Here is a 19,473-nt window from a genome sequence, read left to right on the forward strand (position 1 = left end):
TCACTCTTTTTCCCCTTTTCTTTTTTAGGTTATCCTTTTCTTCGTCGCCTAGCAACACTGCTTGGAAACTGCAGCAACCCCCCACCCCAAACAAAAAAACCCCAAACCCTGCTCCTAGATAATTCTGAACTGGAGCTTCTTCGATCTTCCCAAGGTATTAGATCCTGCCTGCTCTTCTGTGCATTAATAAATTTATTTTCAAACTAGCCTGGACCCACATTTCCCAAATGTTCACCCACATTTTGCAGAGTATCTCAATGACACTATTGCTAAATCATGATTTGTTGAGATTTTTTTAAAAAAATTGAATGTGATTGCTGTGTTCTCTCAGGTGTGGACAGGCAAAGCACGACTGAGGCTTTTGGGGTTCCTGCACCTTTAGTTAAATGTTTCCTGCTGTCAGCTTTTGCCCCTCCTATTGCTTCTTGCTGGCTGGCTGGCTGATAGGAGTTGTGTTCCAAAACAGCGCGAGGGTGGCAGGTTGGGGGTCGAACCCGCAAGCTTGCTGCTGTCAGCACCACATTCTAACCAATTTGGCATTCCAGTGTTGGTGACCTGGGTTCTCTACCCCCTTCTCTACGTTTCCTTGGCCTGCATTGCCATAATGGTCTGCATTGCCTCCTGGGCCACTTTCCAAGGGGCAGGTGGACAGGGCTGGAACCAAAAAGACTCTTGTCTTTGAACATTAGACTAGGGCCACATCTGGGTCCAGGCCCTGAAGTTCCCCAATCCTGGTAAAGAGGGAAAGATAGAAAAGTAAACAGCAGGGTATTACATTATCAATAAGATTCAAGATGTATAATTGTCAAAGGCAGCTCAGACATTTCATTTCCTAAATTGGGATGGACCACCATACACATTTTGTACGCCAAAGATTCCAGATAAAATTCCTGGCACCTCCGTTCATTTAAAATACTTTCTGCCACTTTTGAGTACAGGATTCTCAAGATAACTAACAAAGGCACAACTTGGGTTGGCAGAAAAATAATAAGCTAGAACAATTTTTTTTATTAAAAAAAAGTGATGTTACTATATTTTCGGATGAAGAAATACAAATATTGGCCACTCCTAATGCTGGGTGAGCATTATAATTTTAGGATTATAATTCACAGGGCCAGGAATTTCAGGTTTTAAGAGAAGGTAAAGGTAAAGGGACCCCTGACCATTAGGTCCAGACATGGACGACTCTGGGGTTGCGGCGCTCATCTCTCTTTATTGGCAGAGGGAGCCGGCGTACAGCCTCTGGGTCACATGGCCAGCATGACTAAGCCGCTTCTGGCAAACCAGAGCAGCGCACGGAAACGCCGTTTACCTTCCCGCCGGAGCGGTACCTATTTATCTACTTGCACTTTGACGTGCTTTCGAATTGCTAGGTTGGCAGGAGCAGGGACAGAGTAATGGGAGCTCACCCCGTCGCGAGGATTCAAACTGCCAACCTTCTGATCGGCAAGTCCTGTGGTTTAACCCACAGTGCCAAGAGTCGGTCCCGATTTGACCTGGAGATGCTGGTGATCCAATGCAGGCAAATCAGATGGTCTGACACTGAGCTGTGGCCCTTCATTATATCAAGCCAGACCATTAGTCTGTCTAGGTCAGTGTTGTACACACAGGCTGGCAGCAGCTATTCAAGATTTCAGGCAAAGTCTTTCGCTGCCCTTTCTACGAATGCCGGGAACTGAACCTCAGATCTTGTCAGGCAAAGCAGACACTCTACCACCAACCGTTCAACAAATCCTACCCTGTACAATGTTTTGCGCACGTGGAACTGAAGTGAAACCCTTATGGGGTTAGAGATAAAGTTTTATGTTGTTTCCGAAACCATTTTGATTGAAAAACCAAGGACGCCATCTTCCCGCGTTGTCTAATCTCCACCCACTCAAATCTGGACTGGCTTTAAATTGAGCTCCTTCTTTTACGCTAATCACAGTAAGTTCACGGGTGCAAGAGTGGGGGAGGAAAGACGCCACTCCCTTCTGAGGTTGTTTTGATGTTTAACTATATTCACGGCTGAAACAAAGGGCCAACAGATTAACATGCTGAACAAGGCAGATCAACACACCCACCTACACGAATTAATTACGCTGTGATGGTTTTGAGCCATCCACTGTGGATCATTCCCTGTGTTAAAATGGGCAACTGCTGCCACTGACAACAGCAAGAAATTGTTACGGCATGGAGTGTTCGCGATTCTGGTTGTTCTATCCTGTTCTGCAACACTGTTCATTTGCCTAAGTCTCTGCTATAGAGCTTTGGGCGTATCCATCAGAAAGCCCAGCGCAATTGCTTCTGCAATTATTTTTAAGCCTGGTGCCTTGGCCGATTTAAAAGTTTTTATCCAGTGGACACATAACAAGGGACGCTATCCCAGAGAGATAAGTGGGACTTGAATTCATAAGAACTGTGATAAACGATGATCAAAAGGACATAGCTGAATTGTTTTAGAGTTGTAGGATATACAGTGGTACCTCGGTTCCTGAACGTCTCCGTTGACTAACATTTCAGAACCCGAACGCCGAAAACCCAGAAATAAATGGTTCCGTTTTCAAACGCACCTCGGAAGTTGAACGGTTTCCGCTGTGTGTTTTTCAATTTTCTCTATTGCATTTGCAGCCAGCCCTTTGTGCCTCGGTTTTTGAACGTTTCTGAACTCGAATGGTCTTCCGGAATGGATTCGAGAACCAAGGTACCACTGTATTATGAACAGGGCTGGCTCCACTGCTAGGTGATGAGGGGTGGGGAAAGAGACTGCTATGCGCTACATGACCTGTCCTGTATGGTACCCCCACCAAACTAGGTCTACTGACCTCAGGTGTGATTCAGGATGCTATTTTGTCACCTGGTGCAAGGGGAAGAATCTGTAACATGGGGATAATCCTTAGTGGCCAGATGGAAAAAGGAACAGGTGACTATACATTTAAGAAACCTTTAGTTCCATTGGCCCAGTCCTGTGGAACTCTCTGCCACTAGAGATTCAGCAGGCCCCCTTCTCTGCCAACTTTTAAACAGCTACTGAAAACTATTTTGTTCTGCCAAGCTTACACAGGCATGTAAGAACAGCACATCCTGCCACAATGGTTGATGTCTGATTGTAATTTTTTAATATATATTTTTCAATGCATGGTTTTATGTATTATTCTAAAGCATGTGGATATTTTTCCTATGAAACAGTGGCATATATATATTTATATATAACAAATATATATAAATGTAAACAAATAAATGAATGAATGAATGTAAATTGAATTTCTCCCCACTCTCTTTCCTGGATCAAAGCAGTTTATCCATGAAATGTGTGGTGTGGCAGGTGGAAAGTGACTTTTATCTGGAAGGCCAAAGCCCAGAGAGTCCAAGGTTAAAGCAGGGGGCGGGTGTTGTTTGGCTCAGAAGGACTGTCTAGCTGGGTAAGAGTCCCTCTGTTGCAAAGGGGACATAATTATAATTTGTTCTGTTTTTATTCTGTTTTGTTATTGGTATGAAAATTGGGAAATTTGTGGAAGGGAATATTGGTTGATCTTAGAAAAATGTTTTAAGAATGAGTATTGATGTATAAGTATTGATGTTTAAGTTTGGATAAGGCAAAATTGGTTTTTAAAATGAACTAAATTAAATGAAAATAAGGTTAGCAAAAATAAATTGAGGAAATGGATTAAAGAGAAAAGGTAAAATAATAATATGTTAAAATAAATTATTAAGTTAAGGTTGAGAAATAAGTAATAAGGATTTGCTGAGCTAACGATTTAAATTGGAATACAAGAAGGGGAGGTGTGAGGAGGTCAGAGAAATAAGGTAAAAGAAAATAAGTAATGGAAATTTTATGTGTTTTTATTTTTGTATGTTGGTTATTTTTTTGTTTATTTTTGTTTTTGTTTTATTATTGAAAATGCTAATAAACATTTATTAAAAAAAAAAAAGAGTCCCTCTGTTGTTCTGCCTGTGAGAGCTGCCAGTCACTGCAGGCTGGTGGGGGAGCCAAAGGACAGCAGGCCGCACCTTTGCAACACCCCTCCTAGGATGCCAACTTTGCCTTTGCTCTCCCACCTTGAGCCGCAGTTTCGTGTACAGACACTGATCCCATGATAATGCTTATCACATCTGCCACTGATTACTGCACATTGACCTGCTATTCAAGCAGGAGGAGATAGCAAAGCTGATCTCTGGGTTTTCGCTACACACACACACACACACACACACACGTGTGCTTCCTTGGCAGTCCAAAATGTAGGCTGCACCAAGCAAACTCTTGCAATATTTTGAAAAACGATGCAAGAGAGGCTGTGTGGTATAGTGGTTAGAGCTGGGGTCGGCAATTTTTTTTTGGCCACGGGCTGGTCCACTGTCCCTTAGACCTTGTGGCAGGCCAGAGAAGTGGCATTGGAGGGGGGGGAGCTGGAAGAAGAGGCGAGGGGGGCAAGAAGTCCTCTTCCCCACCCTCACCCCCATTCACTGCGCTTAACTGCCAGAGGCTGCAGCCACCACCGCCACCTGACCCACAGGAGCACCAGGGTAGCGGCAGAGGGAAGATGAGCAGTGCAAAAGGGCTGGCTCCGGGGAGGGGCTGCTTAAAATCGCAGTCCGCCAGCTCAGCCTTGCCCCCTTCCTCCTCTAGGCAGGGCGGGGAGAAGCCAGGAGAAGGGAGGGAGGAGGCGCCACCACGGGGTGTGTGTATGTGGGGAAATGGAATGGCGCGCGGGGGGGAATTTGTGAAGTTGTGGGTGAATATATCAGACGACACAGCGATTCACAGGCCAGAACAGAACTGAACTGAAGGGTTCAGCCAGCCTGCTTATATAGAGCTCCACTACAACGCGACAGTAACAACTTTCTGTAACTATCCAATCACTGAACGTCACTTTCAAATCCTTATTTGCATATGTGGACCTGAGTGAAAACTATCTACAGTATCCCCCTGCTGGCCCAGGGTGAGAACTTCAGTACATAACAGAAATGGTGCAGCCCAAAATGAACAGAATCCCCACGCCGATCCATGGACAGTCCGCGGGCCGGATCCTGAAGGCAATTGGGCCTGATCCGGCCCACGGACCTTAATTTGCCAACCCCTGGGTTAGAGTGTCAGACTAGGATCTGGATGGCCAGAGTTCAAATCCCCATTCAGCCATGTGAAGCTCACTGGATGGTAACCTTGGGAAGATTTCTGCAACCTATGCCGACCTCACAGTGTTGTTTTTAGGATGGAATGAGGAGGGAGAGAACCAAGTACGCCACCTGGAGCTCCTGGGAGGGGGAAAAAGGCAGAATATGAGTGCAATAAAAATAAAAATAATAAATTATCCAGATGCATTTCAAGCAGGAATTAGATTTCTTACCTGGAGTCCCAGGGTGGGTTACAACAATATAAAAATACAACATTAAAATCAGTTTTATTTTTAATAAATAAAATAAAAACACATTTATTTACCTCTGTACCTCTGACTCTTTTGATCTCTGCGCGTTTGGGGCTTTTCAGTTTGGAACAAAAGGCAAGGAAGGGGTGACACGACAGAAGTTCACACAATGTGGCATGGAGAGCATGGATAAAGGAATGTTTATCTCCCTCTATCATAACCCTATAACTCGTGGACATCACATGAAGCTGAAAGTTGGCAGATTCCTCGCAGATCCAAGAAAGGACTTATTCATGCAGCACTGTTAACCTACGGAACTCGCTGCCACAGGACGCAGCAAAGGCTGCCAACTTGCATAACTTCAAAAGAGCAACGGACAAATTCATGGACGATCAATGGCTACTAGCCACAATGACTATGCTCTGCCCCCACAGTCCGAGGCAGCATTGCTTCTGAATACCAGTTGCTGGAAACCCTCCTTGAGGGTTTTCGCATTGGGCCATATAGTTGTCCGCTGTGATGCTGGACTGGATGAGCTGTTGTTGGCCTGATCCAACAGCCTCTCCTGATGCTCTTGTCCACCTCCCAAGAACAAGGCCAGGCTCCTTCTCTGCCCGGTCAGTTGGCAACCCTGCCAGCTCTTCTCCCTTCCTGTGTGTGCCTGCGCTTAGAGCACCCCATAGCTTCACAGAGCGCGAAAGGTCAGCCCTCAGCTGCAGCCCCCTACCCAGGGCCGGATTTAGGTTTGATGAGGCCCTAAGCTACTGAAGGTAGCTGTCCTTTGTCAACAACAAATTGTCACTGTTTTTTGTGTTGAATATATGCTATATGGTAATTTATGGACCTAATAGGAATCTAAAGCCATTTGCACATACAGAATGTTGGCACCCTATATATACAGTGGTACCTCGGGTTAAGTACTTAATTCGTTCCGGAGGTCCATTCTTAACCTGAAACTGTTCTTAACCTGAAGCACCACTTTAGCTAATGGGGCTTCCTGCTGCTGCCACGCCGCGGAAGCACGATTTCTGTTCTCATCCTGAAGCAAAGTTCTTAACCCGAGGTACTATTTCTGGGATAGCAGAGTCTGTAACCTGAAGCGAATGTAACCTGAAGCATATGTAACCCGAGGTACCACTGTATAGAAATGAGCAAACCAGTGATATTTTAGGGAGCAGGCTAGCAGGCGGGGCCCATTACTTACATCATAGGAGCCTACACAAAACAAAACAAAACACTGTTGCTGTATGTATGTTGCTGTAAAAGGGGATACGGGTGGTGCTGTGGGTTAAACCACAGAGCTTAGGACTTGCCAATCAGAAGGTCGGAGGTTCGAATCCCCACGACGGGGTGAGCTCCTGTTGCTCTGTCCTAGCTCCTGCCCACCTAGCAGTTCAAAAGCACGTCAAAGTGCAAGTAGATAAATAGGTACCACTCCGGCGGGAAGGTAAACGGCGTTTCCGTGCGCTGCTCTGGTTCGCCAGAAGCGTCTTAGTCCTGCTGGCCACATGACCCAGAAGCTGTACGCCGGCTCCCTCGGCCAGTAAAGCGAGATGAGCGCCGCAACCCCAGAGTCGGCCACGACTGGACCTAATGGTTAGGGGTCTCTTTACCTTTACGTAGGTTTATTTGTTTTTTTATCTTATATTTTGGAAATGTACATCCAGTTTGTTTTTTTCTTTTAAATTTTTTGGGGCCCCCAAGAGAGTGGGGCCCTAAGCTATAGCTTGTTTAGTTTATGCAATACGTCAATCCGGCACTGGCCGAGTGCGCAGAAAGAGACCGGCGCCCGCGCAGCTCGCCGGGAGGCACGTCCCCTTTAAGGGCCGGGCCGGGGCGGGGCTTGGGAGCCTGGCAGAGCCCGGCTGGCCATGAAAGCCTTCGGACCGGAGCACCGGCTCGGCATTCGCCGGTTGGATCAGCTGCAAGAGCGCGGGCCACCATGAGCGGGTACGTTGGCGACCTCAGCGCCAAGCAGGAGGAGGCGCTGGCCAAGGTAAGGAGAAGAGATGATCAAGAGGACTAGGAGCATCCATCCATCCCTTCTTTCTCTGCGTTGCGTTTACTTCGCTCAGTTCTTAGGGGTCTGGCTCAGATCCCCCAATTCTGAGCCCAGCGTAGCCCCACTTCTTAAGCACACGTAAGCAGTAGCTATGGGCACCGATTCTCCCCCCCGCGCGCCGTGATTGACTTATCCGGTTTCAAGCATCCCGCCCCCGTCCTTGGTGCTGCAAAAGACGCCCTGCGATCTCCAGGGATAAAACTGCCCACTTCCCTTAAGCCGCAGCCTGACTCTGTGGATATGTTTACTCAGAAGTCGCCGCCGCCGCCGCCGCCCTCCTTTGATTTCTAAGGGAGGGGTTTCATGGGCGTAGCCAGGAGGGTAGGGAGGGTAGCTGCCTCCCCCTAAATCAAGAAAAAAAATACTTAACTAAAAGTAGAAACTGTAGGAAGATTTTGATAGTTTTTTTCTGAGCACTTGGGGTCAAAAGAAAGTTATTTTCAACAACTGTTGTTGAAACGTTTCAGTCCGAATCTGCTAGATAGAGCCAGACAGAGGATGACAGGTGCCACACATTCGTCCTGGCCACCTGCTCCCCTAACATAAATCCTGGCAATGCCCATTGGGGGGGGGCTATGCACATGCAGGGTTGGAGTGCTTTTTTTGGAGGGGGGGACCCTCTGCAATCATCCTGACCGGTCTACCTTGCAAGGTTGTTGTGCGGTTGTTCTTTATCTCCTTCCCTTTTCTCTCTTGCCTCCTCTGACCCATATTTACCTAAGAAGTAAACAGTGGGTCATGATAGCAAGCGAGATCTCTCTCTGGCACATACCTCAAAGCTCTTCAGTAACGCTTGTGCAGGTGAGAGAGAGACTTTCCCCGGGGGTTAAGTAAAGGGCAGGCCGTTTCTTAACCAGTGTCCAAGTGGGTAACTTACATAAGGTTGGCCCGGCCGGGCCAAAGGTCCCTCTAACTAATCCCATGTTTTGCGTCCCAGTAGGTGCCAGGCAGTGAATTTCTGGGGAAGTTATTCAAGCAGGGGAGGAAATCACAGCATCTCCTGTCCCCCTCACTTCCCACTAGTGGTTCGCACCCCCAGCATCTGAGACTTATTTTGGGTCCCCTTGCCTGCTATGTACATCTTCAGGCAGCCCAGCTTCTAGTTCCTCTACACCAGTAGTTTTCAAAGCGGGTGAAATGGCCCCCATTTCATTTCTACTATGAAAGCTTCAGGGCCCTGGAGGGGCCCCAGAAGTGACTTTCAGCCACATGTTTTTTTTTTAAAAAAATTGCTTTGAAAAGTGCATCCTCCATGTAAATAACATTTCCCTAGTTTTCACACCTCCCCCCGCCACCATAACTCAAAAACTATAGGGCATAGGGTTTTTTTTATTCACACCAGTGTCTCCGACATGTGAGATAATCCAGTATAGCGATCTTAATGAAAATCTGACATGTAGTAGTTAATTAAAAAAATTAATAAGTTGTGGTGATCTGTCATGGAACAACCCTGCTGGAGGAGATAATGGTAGTCATTCAGAGCTCACTGCTGGTGGCGAAGGGGCCTCTCCGTAACAGTTCAGGGCACCCCAAAATGTAGGTCCATCACTGCTGCCACCTGGGGGGCGGTGGGGTCACCTTGTGCAAGAAGCTGGCAGGGAGCACAAGAGGCGTGAATTTTTATCAGACTTGCTGGATTCCCTGGCCCAAGTTCATCAAGTTTCTTGAATTAATTAAACTAAATAATTTTCATTGGATTTTGATTATTGTAATACTGTTTTTCTTAGTGGGTGAGCTAGGGGACACTGGGTATGAATTTATAGAATCGGGGGGGGGCAGCCTGAAAAAAGTAGCCTGCTCTAGAACCCCCTTACCTGACTCCACTTTTTTTCTGCTTGCGTAAGCTCAGAGGTTTTGACCAAACTGTGGGAGGCAGTGGAAGACAGGAGTGCCTGGCGTGCTCTGGTCCAGGGGGTCATGAAGAGTCGGACACGACTAAGCAACAACAAGCTCAGAGGTCCTTTGCTGGACCATTTAGGGATTCTAAAAACATAGGGTATCCTCCATGTTAATTTACAGACTTGTGTACATTTGTGTCCTGGTTTGGATGAGAGAAGAGTCCCCTTCGTATGTACTGTAGAAGTTTCCACCTTAGTTTGGAATGGTCCTGTTTTTTTGCTTCTGATGTGATCGGCACTCAGCCGCCTGAGTTTGCTCTTAGAGCGACAAAATGGACAGTGCAACGAAATGTTGCAATCTATTCTTACCTTTTCTTAGAACTGCTCCTACTCAGGGTGCAAACCAGCCAGTTCTCCTCCAGCAGGCTTAAAGCTTTGCGCAACAGCTCGCCAGGTCCTCCTCACTTGAGTGTCTCATAATTGCTTCTCCACTTTTGCAAAATCTCAGGAACTGCCAGTGCATTCAGGTTGTTCCCTCTTTTGTTTCTCAATGGCCTCATTTTTCTCAACATCTCCAGCTGGCACTCACCACCTGAATTTGCTATTGGAGTGAATTAAGGTGATTCTGCCTGTGTGAACACTGAGTTTTGGCTCTGCTGTTGCGCTCCTGGCTCATTGACCTCTTGGCCCTGCAAATCTGCATCCTTCATTTGTTTTAAAGTTGTTTTAAACCTAGTGCCTATTGCCATGTCTTCTGGCTGCAAGTTTTGTACACCGTATCTGTTTTGTTTTTATTTATTGTTTCCTCCCCCCGCCCCAGCAAATCGCCTTCCTAGGAACATAAGAAGGTGCCTTGTGCCAAGCCAGACTATTCATCCACCCAGCTCAGTATTGTCTGCACTGACTGGCAGCAGCTCTCCAAGGTTTCGGGCAAGGGATACTCCCTGTTCTTCCTGGTAATGCCAGGGATTGAACTTTGAGACCTTCTACATGGAAAGCAGATGTTCTGCCTCTTTGTTGTGATCCTTCCCTTAATTCACAGGAACCCAGGAAGCTGTGTTCTATTGAGTCAGATTGTTGGTTCATCCAGCTCAGTATTCCTACACTGACTGGCAGTGACTCTCTAGGGTGTCAGGCAGAGGACCTAACTGGAGACGCCGAGGATAGAACCTGGGACCTTCTGCATGCAAAGCAGATGCTCTGCCACTGAGCTATGGCCCTTGCCCAAATAATTCTGGTCTTGAAGTTTGGTCCTTTCCACTGATGCTGCACCTTTGATCAGTTGTAAAAAGTTGTAAAAATAAAAGTGCAAGTGCATAAGGAGAGCAGGCTGAATGATGACCTCTAGTCTGGCACCTGTTTCCCACAAAAAGCATGTGATGCCATGGTGATGCCAGATGCCCTCTTGAGAAATTCACTTGTAAGAACGTGAAGGCAATAGCTTTCATTGGCACCTGGCGTTCATTGGACCTGCAGAAACATTTCCTACAGCAAAGGTCTATGGTTTACTGGTAGAACAAGTGCTTTGCATTCAGAAAGTCCGAGGTCCAGTCCTTGGCAGAGCTACTGCCAGACAGAGTAGACAGCGCTGATTCAGATGGACCAATGGTCTGACTCAGTCCAAAGATGCTAAACCAGATGGGCCATTGGCCTGATCCAGCAGCCTCTTCTTATTTTCTAAAGAGGATGGCTTTTAAACACTGCTCAAGTAGGCTGTGTTTAAAGTCGCATCCACACTGCACACTGGTTCCCCCGTAGAATGCTGGGAGCTGTAGTTGACTCCTTGCAGAACTAGCATTCCTAGCGCCCTTAAACTACAGTTCCCAGGATTCTATGGGGACATCATTTGCTTTAACTGAATGCTGTATATATGTGGCCTTGGTTTGGGCGTGGGACTTTTTATTTACTGTATTTAGTTATAAAAAAATATTTCTCTACCGCTGCATCATAAAAAATATATCACAGCGGTTTACAACAATATAAAAACATGAAACCAAGCAATAACATCATAAAAAGTTACAAAGAAGTTAAAAGCAATAAATAAATTAAAAGAAAATATAAACAGGCTAACATAGGGAGACGTCCTGCATAGGCCTGATGGCAGAGGATTGCACAGGACTGAGCCAATGGTACTCGATTGACCCACCCTGCGGCATTTTATTTTTTTTAATAAATAGGGGTTTGGGGCTTAGAATTTCTTTGTACGCTAGGTGGTCTTTCATACCTAGATTGCTCAGCTACTAAGTAGGAAAGCATCTCAAAGATACTGTATAAAAGAATAATCATGTATGTTAAATGAACACGGGCAAATAGATACAGCCAGTTCGTGGGAAGCTTGAAGGCAACAGAATTTGAAGGCTGAATACTTTCCCTTTTCTAGGGCAACTTTCACTACCCAGGTGACCTCCAGATCTTTTTGATTACTACACTCCCCAGCCCGTGGTGGTCCAAAACATTTGGAGGGCGCCAGGTTGGGGGAAGCTGCCCTAAGGAAAAAACCCTACTGAAAACAATAAATTTACTTCTAAGTAAAGAATAGGCTTAGGGATGCGGGTGGTGCTGTGGGTTAAACCACAGAGCCTAGGACTTGCCGATCAGAAGGTTGGCAGTTCGAATCCTCGCGACGGGGTGAGCTCCCGTTACTCTGTCCCTGCTCCTGCCAACCTAGCAATTCGAAAGCACGTCAAAGTGCAAGTAGATAAATAGGTACCGCTCCAGCGGGAAGGGAAACGGCGTTTCCGTGCGCTGCTCTGGTTCGCCAGAAGTGGCTTAGTCATGCTGGCCACATGACCCGGAAGCTGTACACCGGCTCCCTCGGCCAGTAAAGCGAGATGAGCGCCGCAACCCCAGAGTCGGCCACGACTGGACCTAATGGTCAGGGGTCCCTTTACCTTAAATAATAGGTTTGCACCATTGTTCTTTCCAATTCTCTCCATTTTTCTTGTTGTAAGAGTTTCTGTAAAGGGAAACAACAGAGGACCTGGAAAAGGCGACTTTTTTCCCTTAAAGACCTGAAGAGGAAGAAAGTCATTGGGAAAAGGCCAAGACTCTGGGGTATCTACTGCCATCATCTGCAGAGAGGCATAAAGCCTTGCAGCCTTTGCCCTGGTAAACACAGGCAGCTGCCCTGGACCAAATCAGGTCATTGGTCCATCTAGCCATCATGGCTAGTAGCCATCAATAGCCCTCTCCTCCATGATTTTGTCCAACTCTCTTTTAAAGCCATTGCTGCATCCTGCAGGAGTTCCATAGTTTATTATGTGATGCATGAAGAAGCCTGTCCTGAATCTGTGGCACAATGGGTCAGCGTGTCTGGCTGTTAACCAGAAGGTTGGCGGTTCGAGCCCACCTAGAGATGGCTGTGGGCAGGATTCCTGCATCGCAAGGAGGTGGCCTGGATGCCCCTCAAGGTCCGTTCCAACACAACGATTCTAAGATTCCAGCATCAGTGGGCGCCCACTTCTTACAATAGGCGCACAGCCAGCCAGTACCCACACAGGAACATAGGAAGCTGCCTTATACTGAGTCAGACGATTGGTCTGTCTAGCTCAGTAGTGTGTGCTCTGACTGGCAGAGGCTCCCCAGGGTTTTGGGTAAGCAGTCTCTCTCCTTGCCCTGCCTGGAGATACCCTTGGGGATTGAACCTGGGGCAGATGCTCTAACCACTGAGCCAAAGCTCTTCCCCAATGCTTTGGAAGATGGAAAATGTTTATGACTGACATTGGGGAAAATAGCACGTGATGGTCCCAAGCGGGTAACACAAAGTGGGTCTTGCTCTGCCCTGAAAGGTTGCATGTAATAATAATAATAATAATAGTAATAATAGTAATAATAATAATAATAATAATAATAATAATAATAATAATAATACAGTGGTACCTCAGGTTTCAGACACCTCAGGTTACAGACGCTTCAGATTACAGACTCCTTTAACCCAGGAATTGTACCTCGGGTTAAGAACTTTGCTTCAGGATGAGAACAGAAATTGTGCAGCAGCAGCGGGAGGCCCCATTAGCTAAAGTGGTACCTCAGGTTAAGTTTCAGGTTAAGAACGGACCTCCAGAACGAATTAAGTTCTTAATCCGTGGTACCACTGTAATAATTTTATTTATATGTCCCAGCCACTTTGGGCAGTTCCCAACAAAAGATTAAGGTAAAGGTAAAGGTACCCCTGACTGTTAGGTCCAGTCACGGATGACTCTGGGGTTGCGGCGCTCATCTCCCTTTATTGGCCGAGGGAGCCGGCATACAGCTTCATCAACCATTAAAACCTTCCCTGAACAGGGCTGCCTCCAGATGTCTTCTAAACTTCCAGGCACAAAGCTTATTGGATGGCTTCAAAGAGCAGAGGAAGAACAATTGCAGTAGTAATTAAAACCAGATTACCGTAATTGCTTTTTTTTTTAGGCCTCGTACAAGTTCAGGAAGCCTTGCGTAGCATTCTCATGCTCTCTTTTGCATAATTGGCAATGCTCAGCCTGCATTCTGAAATAACAGAGTCTTGCGGAAGCAGGTTTGATTTATTAATGTAACTCCCCACTTTTTTTAAAAAAAATGATACCATGCAACGCTTAAACAGACGAGGGCAGGTTCCCTTCCTTACCAGGCTGCAAGCAATGCGTCGCTCTGTGGGGTGTCCCACAGGGTGGAGGAGCTGGCACTTTTGCCAGGGGAATGTGGTTGCTTGGAGACTGGTGGAAGGGGAGGCATACAGAGTGCTGCATTCACGGGTTTTGGGCGCTGGGGAAACTGCACAGGCTCTTTCCACGGTGCTTGGTACTTTGTGACCGAAGTGAATTCAGAACTTAGAACGGGCACTCCTTGCTTCGCTTACACTCACCTTTGCCAAGCCCCTTTTCTACCTGGGAGGTTCGGACTGGTAGTGGCCAGAATGTAAGCCAGGAAGTGCCCGATTCAAACCTTGTTCAGGCTAGCCATTATCCTCCCAACCTTAGTTTTCCTATCTGCAGTATGGGGATAACGATACGGCATTTTACTTTGTTTGCCAAAACTGTTTGCACATTCCAGCTCTGAGGGCCTTCTGGTGGTTCCCTCTGTGCGGGAAGTGAGGTTGCAGGGAACCAGGCAAGGGGCCTTCTTGGTGCTGGCCTGTGGAACGCCCATCAGATGTCAAAGAGATAAACAACTACCTGACATTCAGAAGACATCTGAAGGCAGCCCTGTTCAGGGAAGTTTTTAATGTGTGACATCTTAGTGTATTTTTGGTCTTTGTGGAAGCCACCCAGAGTGGCTGGGGAAATCCCAGCCAGATGGGCAGGGTACAAATAATAAATTATTATTATTAATTATTATTATTATTATTCCATGTATCTGGAATCCAAAATGTGACAATGTGGTGGGGGCTGCTTTTTTTTGGACTGTTTCTTTATGGGGATAGGTGATTTGCCTGTTTAGAGGGCGTTCTAACATTATCAGTTTTTCTTCTGTGAAATGGGTATTTTCTGGTATCCACAACAATTTCCTTGGGTTTCCAAATGTGCCACAAGCTCCAGCCCCCAAACTGGGGACCTTCAGCCCAATATAAATCCTCCCCCCGTAATAGTTGAGGCTACTGTTATATGAAATATATCCCAGTAGCTATAGTTCTCCCTCTGCATACCTCTGCGCTTTGAATACACTAATCTGTCTTTTTATGAGAAATTGTATCGTTGCATTTGTGTTGCCATTGGGGTTTCCAGCAGCTTCTGGAATCAGCTGCTGTAAATTGTCCATAGGTAGCTCTAAGCTGCCATATCACTAAATCAGTTCCAGATGTTGTGCAATAATGTCACACTTGTCACAAGGGCTACTGAACTGGCTGTATAGGGGCCCATCAACTGATTTGAACTACAACTCCCATTAGCCCCAGCCATTGTGGCTGTATGATGCTGAGGGTGATAGGAGTTGTAGCCCAAAATATTCAGAGGGCCTCAGGTCAGTGGCCCCCACTGTAGGGGCACTGAGCAACTCTGCACCTAAGTGTAACCTCTCCCAAATATTCACGGCAGGATCCAATTCTCACAGCCAGCCAGCTGTGCTGCAGTTGCCTAGCAACCAGAATACATCTTCCTTATTCAAGAATTATTTCTTTTTCAAAAAAAATATGTGGAGTACCGGTTACATGCCTAGAGCTTTCAAATCCTCACAACCGTGAAGCTCACTGAGTGGCCGGTCACCATCTTTTAGCTTGACCTCCTGCACAAGGTCGTTGTGAAGATCCTTCAGTGTGGCAGCAACTACAGTGGTACCTTGGTTCTCAAACTTAATCCGTTCCGGAAGTCCGTTCCAAAACCAAAGCATTCCAAAACCAAGGCGCGCTTTCCCATAGAAAGTAATGCAAAACGGATTAATCCATTCCAGACTTTAAAAAAAAAATCCCTAAAACAGCAATTTAACGTGAATTTTACTAACCAGCGATACCATTGATCCATAAAATGAAAGCAATAACCAATGTCCTGTACTAAAAAATAAGTAAGTATTGTAGATGATAAAAATCAAAATTAATTTTTTATTCTTACCGGCACTGATGATCAGTTTGGATGGGGGGCTTTTATCCATTTCTGCAGTCACACAATCAATCAATCAGTAGCTGAACTGGGTTTCACACAGTCACAAAAACAAATTAACCGAAAAATCCTCAAAAACAAAAGCGCAAAATAAATAGAAAGAAAAAAAAAGCACCAAACATAATCCATTCCAGAAGTCCGTTTGACTTCTGAAATGTTTGAAAACCAAGGCGCAGCTTCTGATTGGTGCAGGCACCCCAGAAACAATAGCTGACAGCTGCATCGGATGTTCAGCTTCCAAAAAACGTTAGAAAACCGGAACACTTACTTCTGGGTTTTCGGCATTTGGGAACCAAGGTACACTTTGGAACTCCCTGCACCTTGACCTTAGGCACGTGCCTTTGCTGTATCATTTTTGGTATTTGTCAACATCCTTTTTTTTTGTCCAGGCAAGCCTCCCCAGGTATGTAGAGCTGACATGCATTTTCATATGTCTTTTTTAAAATAATGCATGTTCCAAACTGTCAGTTTTATTTATATTTTGGTGTTGTTGTTTTTTTAAGTCTGCCTATTTTTAACTTCAGACTCTTTATTTATTGCTTTTAGTGTATATTTTATGTAAACAGCTTAGAGGGCCCCTCCCACACCTTGCCCACCCAATGAAGTGGTATACAAATTCTGTTATATAAAAATACATAAAATAATATTTCCAAGCTGCTTTTCAACAACTTTCCCAAGCTTTACTTCATTACTTTAATGAAAGTAAACATTAAAATATAGCAATTCAAATCACAAGCCAATTAAAAAATGCCCTGTACCAGAAAAATTAAGAGCACTCCCAGCTACATGTACAATAAAATCTTTGATTGAACGCCATAGAAAAAAAAATATTCATCCCTAGCAACCAATGTGCCCAGGCACTTTTATTTTTTCCTCTGCAAAGATGGGAACTAGAAACTTAAAAGGCAGGGAGAAAAGGATATCTAGGAGTTACGATAATCTGCATTGGATACCATTTGTAATTTCTTTGAGATCCTGTTAGGTGGAATAGAAATTTTGGCAAACTAAACTTCTGCAGGGAAACATGCTGTGCCCAATATGAACCATGCGCTTCTACTCTCTCCTTCCACCCCATGGCATATATAAAGAACTATATAGGCGTTGCCTGTGAGAACATGCCGGGAAGCGGCAGACTAAGGTGATTGCCAAGCTTCTTTAATTTCTGACACCTGTAACCCAGTTTCTTTTCTAACTTTTTTCTTTTTTTTCTTTTTACTACCACTAAATATAATTAAGAAATAAAAATTACATACATTGATATTTAGTTTATTTGTTATTTACTGTCTTATTTCCTCCCAAACATTGCATACAACAACACACATATGTGCAGACACCCCCACCCCCACACAAAATGATAATAATGAAAGTAAACATTTTTCCCCTTTTATCTTCCAAAATCTTTTCTTCAACTTTGACTTCTTGTCAAGTCCCTTTGCGTATATTTTATCTTACATTTGAATTTACACAAAACTATAAACCTTTCTATATAATTTTTCTAATACATTCTGAAAACATAATAAATCCTTAATTGTTACCCACCTCCTTTTAGTTCCTTTATCAGTCTAATGCTAGCACGGAGTCAAAACTATTAGTGTATTTTTGAACATATCTTCTATAACCATCCCATTTTTCCGCAAATTTTTGCCTTGAGTTTCCTCTGAGTTTACTAGTCAATTGAGCCGTCTCCACCAATTCCTGTAATTTGATTTGCCAATCTGTTATTTTTGGAGCCTCGTGATCTTTCCATCCCTTGGCCATAAGTATACGAGCCGCTGTGATTGCATACAGGAATAACTCTCTTAGATTTTTTGGGATCTCTTTATCTATAATATTTAATAGAAATGCCTCCAGTTTTTTAGTAAAAGTTATCCCCATCATCTTTTTTAATCCATCGTATATTTCCCCCCCAAAAGTCTTAATCTTTTCACACGTCCACCACATGTGGATCATGTCTTTTCTAACTTTTTTCTTATGAGCACTTCCAAGTTTTATTTCCAGGTTTGGGGGTTCCAAATCATTGCTTTCGGAAGCGGCGCTGATGCATTAGCATGGCTTTTCCCAAAGTGCAGTACATGTGCCCCTGCCCCCAGGGTTCTTAAATTGCATCAGCCTCTTATCATACGTTTTTAAACTTCCTCTGGGTTATTCTATACTTCCAGTAGTTCATCGCCTTGAATTTTGCCTCCAGGTTTTGTTGACTGCAAAGAATATGTGTCGGGTCGCTGACCTTTCCACACTACTGGGTGGATTAGCTTCTAAGTCGTGTACGTCCTGTAGATCTTGAGCCTCTTCTCAACTCCGATAAGGCCTGTAGCTGGAGGGATGACTTTTATAGCTGGAGGGATGTGCTGGTAGCATAAAGGTAAAGGTAAAGGGACCCCTGACCATTAGGTCCAGTTGTGGTCAACTCTGGGGTTTCGGTGCTCTTCTCGCTTTATTGGCCAAGGGAGCCGGCGTACAGCTTCCGGGTCATGTGGCCAGCAGGACTAAGCCGTTTCTGGCGAACCACAGCAGTGCACGGAAACGCCCTTTAGCTTCCCGTCGGAGCGGTACCTATTTATCTACTTGCGCTTTGACGTGCTTTCAAACTGCTAGGTTGGCAGGAGCAGGGACCGAGCAATGGGAGCTCACCCCGTCACGGGGATTCGAACTGCCGACCTTCTGATCGGCAAGTCCTGCTGGTGGCATGAATCTCTGCAAAATTCTCCCAACTTCATATCATAGCTGTCAACTTTCAGATTGGAAAATAAGGGATCAGCAGCCTCACCTGTCCCAGGGACAGTCTACAGGATATCTAACAATCCAGGATAGGAGCAGGAAGTAGGGGGAAACGGCGTTGGAATAAGGGAATTTCCCACAAAAAAGGTTGACAGCTATGCTTCATATCCCTTTTTCCTCTTTGCACAACCCTTCCATGCTGGGCTGTTCCCAATGATACAGCTGGCAGTAGCTGGGCTACTTATGACCCAGTTCTAGCTGCAATAATCTAATTAGCTTCATTAAGAAGAGAAGATCCTCCAGCATAATTTTGTGTTTCTCGAGGTCTCTTTTTGTACCTCGGAGTTGTGCAGACCTCTAGAAGCTGGCTGGCGTCTCTCCAAGTGCTGGATCGATTGTGTATGTTGCAACGTTGCTTTCCTGCTGGAGTGTGCAGGTTAATTATTTTCTTTGTTTACAATCTCTTTATTCTGGCCAATATAAATGAACGGCATTCATGCTAGAGCTAGAAGGGGACCAGGTGTGTGTGTGTGTGACGTGGTAGTATCAAAGCATAATGCTGTGCTCAAAACGATGTACCCCAGAGGTTGCGATCATGTGCGATTCTTGCAAATGTTGAATTGTGTGGCAATAAGGCTGAATCAGAGAGATCTACCTAGCAGAAGAGGCATCTGATGCAGAAAAGCATTGTTTGCCTTGGAGAGAGGTGGGACTTTGCACAATGGGCATGACCAGATATTATAATTAAGAGCATTTGGCAAGTCAGTTTTGCTGGCTCCATCATGGCTTTCTCGGTGCCAGCTCCCAGACTTTGAAACTCCCTCCCTGGAGAAGCTAGACTGGCTCCCTTCCTTGCTGTGAAGACCTCCTCGTTCCACCAGGCTTTGGGGAACAGACTGCTCTTAATTAATGGGCTGATGTGCTGTTGTTAGTGTTGCACGCCTTTC

General features: G+C 45.4%; 1 protein-coding gene across 1 annotated transcript in view; it reads left to right on the plus strand.

Annotated features, from left to right (window-relative positions):
- The first annotated feature begins 7,172 nt into the window (after positions 1–7,172).
- Positions 7,173–19,473, plus strand: part of SEC14L2 (SEC14 like lipid binding 2) — a 34,392-nt gene continuing 22,091 nt past the window's right edge. The window contains exon 1 of the mRNA XM_053368406.1: positions 7,173–7,338. Coding sequence (XP_053224381.1) covers positions 7,285–7,338 — 54 coding nt within the window. The 5' untranslated portion in view covers positions 7,173–7,284. The remainder of the gene's footprint in view (positions 7,339–19,473) is intronic.

Source organism: Podarcis raffonei, chromosome 16 (assembly GCF_027172205.1).
Source record: "Podarcis raffonei isolate rPodRaf1 chromosome 16, rPodRaf1.pri, whole genome shotgun sequence".
In the NCBI taxonomy this organism is placed as follows: Eukaryota; Metazoa; Chordata; class Lepidosauria; order Squamata; family Lacertidae; genus Podarcis; species Podarcis raffonei.